The 13,591-nt window shown below is 47.3% G+C and overlaps 1 protein-coding gene and 1 pseudogene across 2 annotated transcripts; one reads left to right on the forward strand and one right to left on the reverse strand.

Annotated features, from left to right (window-relative positions):
* Positions 1–5,215: 5,215 nt before the first annotated feature.
* Positions 5,216–6,970, reverse strand: LOC311518852 (annotated as a pseudogene). The gene is made up of 2 exons: positions 6,452–6,970; positions 5,216–6,329 (listed from the first exon to the last, which is right to left on the reverse strand). The product of its transcript is annotated as an uncharacterized misc_RNA (transcript).
* On the forward strand, positions 6,829–8,259 carry PNRC1 (proline rich nuclear receptor coactivator 1; the record flags this gene model as incomplete). Its single annotated transcript, XM_084624921.1, has 2 exons — positions 6,829–7,143; positions 7,816–8,259. The coding sequence occupies 2 exons, from the start codon at positions 6,829–6,831 to the stop codon at positions 8,257–8,259; spliced, it is 759 nt and encodes a 252-aa protein (XP_084481047.1).
* Positions 8,260–13,591: the final 5,332 nt, after the last annotated feature.

Consider the following 13,591-nt stretch of genomic DNA (forward strand, 5'->3'; position numbering starts at 1 on the left):
AAAATGTTATTAATCTTTTTTTCTGACCTTGTGAACTTTATTCTGGCACAAGTCCATTTAGGGAAACTGGAGTAGAACAAGATAAATAAATTGTAATGTTGACTGACTTACTTTGGTTGATGAAGTAGAACAAAATATGCACACAACCTTTAAAGCCCTTTCAGTCAGTAATATCTTAAAAAACCAAATATATAATTTTCAGCATCTATAAAGATTACATACCAAAAAAACTATTTAAAAGAACACTGACTTCAAAGTCAAGGCCTCAGACATTAGGAAATACCAGAATTAAGATTGCTTGTACAATGTTCGGTCAGCCCCCTTGTGCATATGCAACATGATACAATCTTTAATACAGTTATCACATACTCTTTCCATAGGACCTTTGCCTCATTCAATGGAAGAGCATTATGTACAATTTAAGAATGAACTGAAGACATTTAAAAAAAACCTCCCCAAAACAGGCCTCTAAAAATATTTGCATAGATTAAAACATTACAAACAAGATTTCCCCTCTAACAACTCAGACTGGCAATGTAAAAAACAGTTCATAATTACTTTTCCTTCATGCTCATCATTTGGCATCACTGTCAAAACTTACTGCCCGAGACCCTACTCCTGTACTTGACTCTGCAATAAAATTAATGCGTCTCTGTGCAGGTGCAGGGCCTATCCCTGTAGAAACAAATTGCAGGATTAGGGCCCAAATTAACATACAAGCCTATTTTACCAAAAGCAAGAAAAGCACCATTTAAAAAGGGAAAATGTTTGTATTCACATTAGGTGATACTTTACTAACAACTGGTCACTTTCAAATTATTTAAATTGCTACACAAGAAGCTATTTAAGTCTATTGATTTAACCATTTTAAATAGAAAATTAGAATTAAAAATAGCTCAACTGCAATTGAATTACTATTTAAAGCCAGGTTTCAGAGTAGCAGCCATGTTCGTCTGTATTCACATAAAGAAAAGGAGTACTTGTGGCACCTTAGAGACTAACCAATTTATTTGAGCATAAGCTTTCGTGAGCTACAGCTCACTTCATCGGAGCATCCAATGAAGTGAGCTGTAGCTCACGAAAGCTTATGCTCAAATAAATTGGTTAGTCTCTAAGGTGCCACAAGTACTCCTTTTCTTTTTATTTAAAGCCAGTACTAGGCTAACAACTTGGGTTTGGGGGTTTTTTTGTTTTGTTTTCTTTTGTTTTTTAAAGGCCTAAAACTTGTGCTATAGGTGGAAGGATGTGGGTGACCGCCCAGGTCAACTTGCAGGATCAAGGCCTTTAATGCATGTTTCAACAATACTTCATATTTAGTAAGATTGAACTTTATGGTTTATATATATATATATATAGGACCAAAGTGTATTAGTGGGCGTATCTTGAGAGTGTGGTGGAAATGTTATCTTTCTTCATCAAGGGGGCTCACCCACCTTTAGACAAATCATTTCATGATTTAGGTGATGCTTTTGGATCCGATTGCTCCTGAGTTCTCAGGTGCCACTGGGAGCAAAAAAATTTGTTGTACGTGCATCTGTAAAGGCTATTGTGATAATGTCTCTTTGATGTAAAGCTTGCTGCAGTTATCCATGCATTTTTAACCCTGGTTGGCTCACTGAAATATGCTCTATGGCAAGTTTGTTCCTGAGTGGCTATAGCCTGAGCAGAATTCAGCTAGTCTTAAAGCTCAGTAGGCATCCATATGGGTACACCACATTTTCTGTATAAAAAGAATTGAGAAAACATACAGTTTAGAGTTATATAATAATCAGCAAAACCCTTCAACAAATAATTGTGTAGTTATCATGTATTTCTATTCCCCATAGAATTAAAAATATATTTTCCAGACAAAATTAGGAAATCTGTAGTTTATGCACAAACACCCAATAATGTAAACAGGCCTGGCAAGATTCAATTTCAATCATTGGTTTCTGTAAATGTTGATTTCACCTGACACACAGAAATTGACAATGAAAAAAAAAAATCCACCCATTACAGTCAGTAAGTGCAGCCTCCCCATTCATCTAGCTAGCACCTACAGAGATCAGGCATCACTGAACCTGTGGCTATGCAGAGAACCCTGTGCAGCCCCACTATCATGGCTCTACTCCCTCACCATGGGAGCTGTACCCGGGCAGGAGCCATTCAGTAGGAGGGTGGACTCTCCCGTAACTGGGTGGTTCATTGTCCTCCTCACAGCTCTGGCCTGGGGTCTCTGTGCCACCAGGTCTCTGTGTCTCCCCTGTACCTTGTTCTCAGGTGTCTTGGACCCCTAGCCTTCCCAGAGAGCTCTCTGAAGCCCACTGTCAATACTGGGAGTCCCTTTGCTGTCAGAATTGCCCTAACCCTGAACCTCCCTTAATTTCCCCACAAATGTACATATTAAAAATAGTTAAAAAACAGAAAAAACCCTGGAAACTAAGAATCAATATTAAGTCAAAATTACAAAATATAAAAATCAAAGTCTGCCAAACTTACTTGTAGTCTAGCTATGGAATGCCAATTACACATGCACAATGAAAAGATAAATATGGGCAAATTCCATTTACCTGAACCTTATAGTTCAATACTTGCCGTTATCCAAGTCTTGGTTAAATCCCCTGGTGTGAATCACATACTCAATACCTCTCAACTTTCCACTCCTCCCCCTTTTTTCCTAAGGGATTTTATGTTCACAAAACATTTTGAATAAATGTAGTTGTACTGTATAAAAAACACACGCATGAAACATTTGTGCAGTAGGCACTTTGATAAATCCATTGCTTAGAATGAGTACTGAACTTTCACCTGTCAAAATTCTGCCCTCACTTAGACCTGTGCAAACCCAATGAGTTGTACCAGAGGGCAGAATCTGGCCTTGCATATTCTATTGTTTTAATAGCTGTGAGAAATATGTAGAAACTTTGAACTGAACTGTCTAGAAATATAACTTTACATAAAAACAGTTCTAAAGATCAAGGCATCCTTGTTTACCCATGTAAGAAATGTACTTAATATCTGATAACTGTATTAGTATGTGCTGCAAACAGATGGCAGCAAGTCAGCTCAGTGGCACCAGAGAGGTGATTAGAGCAGGACACAAGTCTATGCCAGGCATCTGCACTTTAAAAGGTGAATGATAAAATCCACTTGTAATTTAGCAATTAAGCAAGTTAGGGTCTGTGTTGAAAAAGCTAAAAAGGATTGGTGATGGACAGGATAGAAATGTAGCTTGCTATTAAGAATGTTAATCACCACCACTGCTTTATATCTTAGCAACAAACATTCCAGCATCTCTCACTCTAAAGAGAATTTTTTAAATTTAAATTATGGCTCATATTGCAAAGATTAACAAAGACTTTTTGGTGTGTTAAAGCACATTCCATTGCATGTGCGAGAAGACAGAGGAGACAGTGGTGGTAAACCAAAGCTGCTCTGCCTGTATGGGCTGCAGAAACACTTCAGACCTTTGGGTCTCATTTCTCCACATCAGGAAACAGAGCAGCCCCAAAGCAGCAGCAGAGATGGGACCTGCTAAGACAGCAGAAAAAGAAGAGAGAGTTATCCTTTAGTGTTCTGTCTGCCTTCAGACAGCAGTCACTATGCTTACAAGCACGATGCATTTACTATACGCTCATATCTGCAACGAGCTTTTTCTTAAAAATTCCCACGGCTGTTGTACCACCAGCATAACTCTACCAATGATAGCACTAGCACAGACCGGTTGCCACTATATTACCTCCGTGTTGTATATACTGGTCTGGGCAGGCCTAGACCACACTGTGATAAAAACACCAACAGCCAGTCGATACTAATGCTCCTGCCATTGTTATCAAGGGTAAACCTGCACAGGTGCTACAGTACTAGTGAGAGAATTCAAGGGGAAAAGGTGCAAACAAGACTGCTGTCTCTCTAAGTAGGAACAAACTGGCTCTTGTAGCCATATCTTGTGTCCTGAGTGGTAGTGAAGTAGAACTCTTGAATAGAGCTCTGCATGGATACAAAATTTGTATCTGCATCAGAGCTGCAAAAATGGTCCGCAGATATCTGCAGATTTACAGGGCTCTACTCATGAACATGCAGCATTTCTAATCTCACCTGTAAGTAACACGCATCATAATGAAAGGCATAATAAAACAAACAAAAAAAAAGACCGTTTTACATTCAGACAGCACGGCTTGTCCCGACATATTCAAATAGCTTGAACAGTTTCAAGGAACTATAAAGGAACTGATTTGCCTATCAATAAAGTGCTGCCATCTCTGGAATGCAATCCAGCATTAATTCTGTGCTATTGAAAGCACACCAGTTGTTAGGAAGAGAGGCAAAGAATTATTTTCTCTACTGAAAGTAAAGTTCAGGTGAGAATAGCCCTGCTTCATATGAAAAGTGCAATGAAAGCTTTAATAGCCGCATGCAGCCAGGACCTCTGTGAAAGTCTCAACATAAAGTCAGTACTTCCACCAGCACAGTAACTCCTATTAGTATGCGGAGGCACTGGTTCAACACTGTCTTGATGACAAGAGTACAAGAGATAGTTACAGTGGTCTGATAGTCAGGATTTACTACGTTCTAAGGAACCAGTGAGAGATTTAAAATCCAATTATTCGGTTAACAACGAAGGCAGGCAAAAAAAATCCCATTTTCCAATAATACAACACTAGTACTTTATGAGATACTGCTAATTAAAAATCAATTATTTGATTACCAGTTACTGTCTTCCCTAAATTTAGTGACTGTCATAACTGTTAAAACTAAAATCCATTTTCCATACCATCTTAACACAGCTGGGAATCTTAGCTTCTACATGAGGATGAGTTATTTTTCAACCCTAGTAGTGTGTAAAATATCAGATTCTCGAACTATCCCGTAAGGGAAGTGGAGAAAGCAAGGGGGCAATCAGAATTACCTAATTTAAAACAGGAATGCCACCTAGTGCATTTTAAAAGGTAAATGATTTACATAACCGAATTTTAAACTTTGTTATGCTTCTGAACAGTTCTGCAAAAACAAAGAATTAGTATATCCCAAGTACCATGGTTCCTTCAACCAAAAGAAGTCTTAGAGGCTCTTTGAGTCCCATTCTGCAACTGTGTCCATGCACAAAATGGTCTCAAATGGCCTGGAAAAAAAAAAAAAAAGGAAGGAAGGAAAATACACTGTAGCACCTATGGAAAAAGTTGTCAGGAAATTAGGACTCAAAATATCGGTCTTTACTGAGAGTGGAAACCACAGGAAGAGAAAAAATAGCAAAGATCTTTATTTAAGTTTAGTGGAACTATTCATTGGTATTTCAGAAGAAAACATTCAACAGAAAAAGCAGTGGAAAAAGTCACCCGCCCTGGAGATCAAGGTAGATGAGTATAAAGTGATTTCGAGGGGAGGCAAACTTTCCCCAAGTATCAATCCTGGGCCTGTGATCAGTTCCTGAGCTGCCACATGCCGAGGCGCGGCGTGCGCGAAGGAGCAGCACCTGCTGGAGATGGCTCGTTGGATTAGGCACACGGTATTTGAGAAACTTGGGCCATGGGTGGAGGGGTTACGGCAGCCCCAGAGCGCTATTTGCAGAGCCCCTCTAGCCGCTCCAGCGTGCCCTTCATGTCACGGATGCGCCTGGCCAAGGCCGGCACGGGCTGCATTGCCAGGTCCAGCTCCTCGCACCGCGCCACCAGCGTGTACATGGCTCGGATGCTGGTGTCCACGGCCTCGCCCAGGCTCTCCACGCCGTCGCGGTAGGTCTGGATGCAGCCCACGCTCAGGGCGGTCAGGGCCTGCAGGCCGCAGTGCACGCTTCGCAGCAGCTCATCCACCTGCGCGGCCACCTGCCCGGCCAGCGCCACCAGCTCCCGCAGCGCCGCGGGGTCTACGGGGGGGATGGGGCTGGCGGCGCTGAGCTGGATCTTCCGCTGCAAGTTGCTGGCTACGAAGTGGGTGAGGAGGCCCTGGCGGCGCACGCTACCCTCCAGCTCCAGCGCGCTGGCGATGGTGGCTCTACGACCCCCCGGCTGCCGCGCCCCCGCGCCGGCCGCTCCGCCCTCCAGGCTCAGCGCCTCCAGGCTCCGCTCGGCTCCGAGTCGCTCCTGCTCCGCAGGTCCCTCTGCTTCCGCGGGAGGAACGCGGCGCCCCTCCGCCATAACTGCCGCCGTGCCGCTTCCTCCTCCCCCCACGGCGCCCGCGCCCGCTAGGACCTGAAACGAGAAGGCGCGCGCGTCACCCCAATGATTATGCCTCTCTTGATTGGCTAGAGTGGAGGAAAAGGGCGGAATCCATTCTGTTTTTGTCCCATCCGATTGGCAGATGCTTACCAAAAGGGGACGTGACTCGTTCTGCTTATCGGTTTCCGGATTGGCCTATTCTGAGGGCAGGGGGCGTGCCGCGTTGCGTTTGTCTCTCTTCTGATTGGAGGCGATATGAAGAGGGCGCGCCCTGCAGTGTTTGTGTCTTTCTGGATTGGCCAGGGCGGGCCTATTACGGCTTCAGTCTCTTCGGATTGGTCATTGCCAGAGAGAGGCGTGTCATTCGCTGTGCCCGGCTGTGTTGATTGGTGCGGCGGCGGAAGAGGGCGTGTGCCTCTGGAGTAACAACAGTAGGGCGCTGCTCGCCGTTCCTCTCACTCCCCCGCCATGTTCTCTTAGCAGCGGATCTGGGATTTCACCACCATCGAAGCCTACAAAGTCCCTGCGGACGCTCTGCGGCCATTTCCCAGCGCCGCCTTCTCTCCCACTGCGCAGCTCCGAACCCCCGACTCCCGCCATGGTCACCACCACAGCGCCGCCACCCTTCCTGGCCCGGCTCCCGGCAGGCACCGAGGACTCCCGGCGGCTACCCCCCAGCCTCTTCCAGCGCCTCATGCGGGGGGACAACAGCTGCGAGAACCAGCCCAGCTGCTGCCTGGCGGGGACGGGGGGCAGCGCGCGGCCAGCGCTGAAGCGAGTGAGGCGGAGAAAAGGAAAGATCCGGCCCAGCCCTTCGGGGCTGCTACCGAGCCGCTACCAGCAGTACCAACAACACCGCGCTGGCCTGGGCAGAAGGGCCCCGCTGGGAGCCCCCGGCGCGGGAGACGTTCACACGCTCCCAACGCCAGCTGTTCCCACCGCCCCGGCCGAGGAGCCCCCCACATCGGCCCCTCCGAGACCGGCGCCCAGCAAGCCCCTCAGGAAGGAGGTATGGGGAGGGTTCGGGCTTCGTGCTGAGGGGAGCGGTTCCCCTTCTCGCCCCGTTTCGGGCGGTGGGGGGAGGGGAAGTTTCCGTTACGCTCGCTCTCCCTCGGGGCAGGGGAGAGGTGCCGCTCGCGCTGATTGGTTCTGGGATTCCACCAATGGGGTTGGCGGCTGCGCCCAGCAACAGCCGGATTTAGCCTGGTGGCCGCGCGCCCGGGGGTGACGTGTGCGGAGTGCAGCACCCCATGGAGGCGCCCGGCTGCCACGGTCACTGCAGCCGCGCCCCCGCCGGGATGGGGGGGCGCTCGGCTCCTGCGCTGGACGTAGGGTGACCAGATGTTCTGATTTTATAGGGACAGTCCTGATTTGGGGGGGGTCTTTTTTTATATACACCTATTACCTCCCCCCCGTCCCGATTTTTCTCACTTGACATCTGGTCACCCTAGCTGGACGGGGTCCGGGCTGGGGCGAGGGAGAATCCCCCCAGAAGCGCTCTGGGCTCCCGGGGACTCCTTCACCCCGTCCAGCTCGAGGAGTGGGGGGGAGTGACAGAGAACGGTAGGGCGATAAGAGGACATCGCTTCTCCTGGCTGAGCAACCGGACGGCACGTCCCCTGTGCCTGCTCTTTGGCGGCCGAGTCGTGCATTATTTGAATGTCTGTCTCTGTCTTTGCAGCTCTTGAAGAACAAGATGGGCAAGTCTGAGAAGGCTCCCACTCCCCACTGCCAGCCTGTTCACAGCTTACATCTCGGTGAACAGCCCAAGGGTAACAAACAGAAGAGCAAATGTAACATGCCACTCACAAAGATCGCATCTGTGAAAAAAGATGAAAGTAACTTTTGGCAACTTTCTGTGTCACCTGAGACAATTGAAAAGCAGGAGAAAACGCCGCTTAATAACACTGAGGACTTCAGAAACATAAAATCAAAGAAACCTGGTTCTCCAACTGAAGCGAACCAAAAAGAAAATTATGCTGGCGCAAAGTTTAGTGACCCGCCATCTCCTAGTGTCCTTCCAAAGCCTCCCAGTCACTGGGTGGGATGCACTGTTGAATATTCTGACCAAAATAAGGAGCTGATGGCAGTCCATTTAAAAACTCTCCTAAAAGTTCAAGCATAACTTGAGATTTATGGGCAGTTACAAAGAGGACTCCATCCAGGAAATTGAAACTTGCCTTGTTGCAACATGAAGTATAAAAGGACTGTCAAGTCTTATAATCACAAACTTTTGTATTATATTTTTTATGGCTGTGTAAATAATGTACATCATGTAATATGTGTATATTCTTGTTCATACTTTGAGAGGTACATTTTAGTTTTGTTATGAAAGGATGTATTTTGCACTGCCCAAATGGTAGGTGTTTTGTATATAAAATATGGACAGCTTTAAATGTGTGCTTGACACTTGGAAAGACTTGACTAATTTGCACGAGGTAATGACATTTTGAAAGGAGAAAACGGCTCTTTAATCTCAAGATTCAGATTCAACTGTGAACAGCTTAATACACTACTGAAAAGTTTTGCAATCTGTGGCACAATCCATTGTAAACATGGAGTTTTCATCCAGATGTGAATTGTTGCTCTCTGCTCTGGCAATAATATCTGGAATTCTTGTTCATCCCTTTTACCAAGCTAATTTTGGAATTTGAGTAAAGAATCTAACCCATCAACTTGAGCACTGCTTACTTCCTAAAAAGGAGGAGCAGAGCTTTTTTGCCATAACTACAATTGGTTACTAAAAAAAAAAAATAAAAAATAATTTGGCCTCCCCTTAAACATGTCTGTCTCTTGTGTGAATATATTATAGACCTAGAGGTTTTTTAGGTTTTCATTAGTTTTGAAATAACATTTCAAGCTCTTGACAGCCCTTGTGCCAGGTACTTATTTATGCCAAATCAAACCTTAGTTAATTGTCACAACAACGATTAATTTGAAGTTTTGAAGGATGTGGTTTTAAAACTTCCTTCAGTTAAGTTTGAGAATTATAACTGTATTAATGCAACACTCAAACCAAGGCTGTTATCATCAATGTAGTAAGAACAGTTATTAAAAATTAGCTCAAATTAAAGAATTCTGGTCTGAGGACAGTATGGCACTAAGAATGGTTTGTAGGTGACTGCTATCTCAAGCCAGGTAAGGAAGAGAATGGAATATCTTAAAGTCCTTTTATGATGGAAAATTTAATTTGTCCCCGTTTGTAGGCACTTTTGAAAATTTTACCCACTGTTTATTCCTGTCCCCTGGTGCCTTGAATATACTAAAACAGTTGGAGATATAGGGGTCTGAAAAAGAAGTTCTACTGAAGGAAGTTGCAGTCTCAGTGGAGTAAAGATGTTTTACTCTTCACAGTAAGTTAAGGCTAACTGTTAAGCATGCATATGGGCTGTCTGCCCTTCAGCTTCCACTGCTGATACCACGAGATTCACTTCCCACAGTTACTGTGTTCTAAGAAAAAAGAAAAGGAGTACTTGTGGCACCTTAGCGACTAACCAATTTATTTGAGCATAAGCTTTCGTGAGCTACAGCTCACTTCATCGGATGCATCTGATGAAGTGAGCTGTAGCTTACAAAAGCTTATGCTCAAATAAATTGGCTAGTCTCTAAGGTGCCACAAGTACTCCTTTTCTTTTTGCAAATACAGACTAACACTGCTGCTACTCTGAAACCTGTGTTCTAAGATTTTGCTCAGAATAACAATACTAGTTAAAATGATTCTGAACTTCTGAAAAGTTTAGAACTAAGTGGGGAAGAAAAGGAAATTCCACTATTTCATTTAAGGAAATAAGCATTAAGATAAAAGTTCCTTTTATACTATATACTTGTATTATATTTAGCTATCTGTTCTGAACTGATATAGTAGAACTTCAGTTTTACAAATAACCAGTTCTATGAACCCTTTTTCCCAATTTGGGAGCTGGGAGGGAAGAGAATTATATAACAAAAGGGAACAATGAATAGGTCTACATCTTTCCAGATTCTGAAGTCTTCAGTACATTGGAAGTTGGCTTGAAGGACAAGAAGAAAGTGATGTTGCATAGCATATTCCATTTATATGCTGTACCTATTCTGTTAAGATGTAGAATTTTATGAACTCCATCCCCCAATTAATTCATATAATTAAATAAATTGAGTAGACCCAGTCCTAGGACTTTGTCACTTTCAAAAATTGTCCCTCTGTCCTGTAATTGTCACCATACATTTAAGAATAAATGTATCGCTTTAAATGTTGCTATAAAAACACATTTAACTCAGTCCAATTTACTGTGTAATCTAGGTTGTTTTATATAAATGACTTGTCTTTATTTGTCATGCCATCAGTTTGTCATCTGCAAACTTTAACAGCTGTGACTTAGCCTAAGAGGATTTCTTTAGGACTCCACTAAAAATGTCCTTAGAGCCACAACTACTTTTTGAGATCAGCCAGTTTCCATCCATTTAAGAAATCAATGAAGCACTTTAAAATCTGAATGTCCTGGGATATTAAACCAACCACCTTAGAGAAATCTGTCAGTTACCTTTGTCAACCAAACTTTTAGTCTCATCCAAAAGTGATACCAAGTTTGACAAGTGATTTTCCATAAATCCATGTTCATTGCCATTAATTATGCTGCCATCTGTTAATTCTTTACTAATTGTATTCTTTATCAGCCTTTTCATGATTTTACATGACACCAATGTCAAGCTATCTGGCTTTGTCCGCCATCTACACGTTTTTGACTAGATATACTATTAGCTCCCCCACCCCTCCATCCTCTGGAACGTTTGTACCCTTGGGTGTATTTAAAAAAAAAAAAATCAGACATAGCTATGCTTGCAAAACTCCTAGCATAGACACAGCTCTGTCTTTTCTGTCAGCATAGCTAATATCCTTCAGGGAGCTGGTGTTATGCTTCCAGAAAAACTGCATAAGCTGCACTACACTAGGGAGCTCTGATGGTATAGTTACACAGGCAAAGCATTTGTAGTGTAGACAAGGCCTTAAATCATTTGTAGTGTAGACAAGGCCAAACTACGGCCTGCAGGCCAGATCCACCCCTCAGGGCTTTGGATCTCGTCTGCGGGATTGCCACCCCTGTGGTACTAAAGGCCCTGCTCTGGGAAGAAGCTGGCACCATGTACCGGGGGGAGGGGGCAGAGGGCAGGGCTAATGGGAGCTTCAGGGGAGGTACCCACAGGCAAGGGCAGTGCGCTCAGCCCTCTGCCCCTCCCTCCCCCCCCCGCCAGGGGGCCACAGGGATGTGGTGCCAGCCACTTCCTGGAGCGGTGCAGGGCCAGGGCCGGGAGGCAGGCAGAGAGCCTGACCTGGCCCTGGTGCGTGCCACTGCCACCCTTGAGCCACTGCAGGTATCCAGCGCCTGACCGGAGCCTGCACCCTGAACCCCTCCTACACCCCACATCCCAACTCCCTGCCCTAAGCCCCCTCCTGCACTCCAAACCCATGCCCTGAGCCCCCTGCCAGCATCCCAACCCCTTGCCGCACCCTACACCCCTTCTGCACCCCAACCCCCTGCCCTGAGCCCCCTGCTGCACCTTGCACCCTTTCTGCATCCCAACCCCATACCCTGAGCCTCCTTCCCACACTCTGCACCCCTCCCTGCACCACTGCCCTGTGCCTCCCCCACACTGTGCACCCCTCCTGTACCCCAACCTCATACCCTGAGCCTCCTTCCCACACTCCGCACCCCTCCCTGCACTACTGCCCTGAGCCGCCTCTGTACACCCCCTCCTGCACCCCAACCCCCTTCCCTGAGCCCCCTCATAAACCCTGCACCCCTCCACCTGACCCCCTTCCTGCACACCACACCCCCTCCCGCACTCCCTCCTGCACCCCAACCCCCTGCCCCAGCCCTACATTCATTGCCCTGCATGCAATTTCCCCACCCAGATGTGGCCCTTGGGCCAAAAAGTTTGCCCACCCGCTGTAGAGATTAGTGAACAGTATCTGGCCACTGAGGACAGTTCATGATTCATATCTCTAGAGGCTTTTCGCAGGGCAAGTGTGCCCCATCCCTGTTGGGGCAGGGTGGGGTAATTACTTCCCTGTGGTCACATCCTTATCACCACCCCTTTGGTCCTGAGGTAGTGTGGCCGAGTGCTAAACGTCAATATGGCTGCCTTCAAGATTGTGGCCTGATGGCCAGAGTCAGCGTGATGGCCCCTTCTCACAGCGCTGTGGGGCCTAATGGCCTGAGTCAATGTGGTTCCCCTGTTCGACCGGAGTGTATCGCCTAGTGGTCAGAGTCAATGTGGCCACCTGGCTCAGCAAGGTGGTATGGCCTAGCAGCAAGAGTCAGGAGGGCCACCCTCTCTCAGGACTGCATGGCTCAATGGCCAGAGTCCGTAAGGTCTGGGCAAACAGGGAATGGGAGTTAAATGATATTGTAATTTAGTATCGCCATTCTGCGAGCAGGGGTCAACCAGTCACAGAATAGGGTGGGGTAGATGTCACTCAGAAACAGGCATTCAGCTTTGTTGACAAAAACACCCCGGCACTCCTTTACAAAAGATAGGAAAATCAGACTTACACTCCCACCCAGAGTCCCTGACTCATCTGAGGGTCATTCTGCTCTGTCAGTATCAGAGAGGATGGTGTTAGCATCTGGAGATGATAGTTGCTGCTGTCTTTGGCAGGTCACAGTGGCTGCCTGTCTCAGGAACTGCAGAGGGGTGGGGTAGTGGGAGTTGTCTTTACAGATAGCTGCCTTCTAGTGGCTAATATTGTAGCTGCTGCCTTCTAGAACAGAGGTGGGCAAACTGCGGCCTGCGGGACCCTCCTGCCTGGCCCCTGAGCTCCTGGCCCGGGAGGCTCGCCCCGGCCCCTCCCCCAATGTCCCTCCTTCCCCCGCAGCCTCAGCGCGTCGCGCTGCCAGCAGCACAGTTGCAGAGCCGCGGCCTGACCCCGTGCTCTGGGCGGCACGGCTGTAGTACTGCCAGCCACTGGTGCTCCAGGAAGCGCAGTAAGGGGGCAGTGTGGGGGTTGGATAGAGGGCAGGGGAGTTGGGGGTGGTGGTCAGGGGGCAGGGGTGTAGATAGGGTTCGGGGCGGTCAGAGGATGGGGAACAGGGGGGTTGGATGGGGCAGGAGTCCGGAGGGGGCAGTCAGGAAGGAGATGGGGAGTTGGATGGGGCAGCGGGGGGCAGTCAGGGGCAGGGTTTCCGGGGGCGGTCAGGGGACAGGGAGAAGGGGGGTTGGATGGGCAGGAATCCCGGGGGGGCAGTCAGGAAGGAGAGGGGGGGTTGGATGGGGCGGCGGGGGGAAGTCAGGGGCAGGGTTTCCAGGGGCGGTCAGGGGACAGGGAGCAGGGGATGGTGGATGGGGTAGGAGTCCCGGGGGGGGGGGGCTGTCAAGGGACAGGGGGGGTTGGATGGGGCAGGAGTCCCGAGGGAGCTCTCAGGGAGTGAGAAGCTGGGGGGGTCAGATAGGAGGTGGGGGCTGGGTCACGCCTGGCTGTT

Source organism: Lepidochelys olivacea (assembly GCF_965140295.1).
Source record: "Lepidochelys olivacea isolate rLepOli2 genome assembly, chromosome: 3".
Lineage (NCBI taxonomy): Eukaryota > Metazoa > Chordata > Testudines > Cheloniidae > Lepidochelys > Lepidochelys olivacea.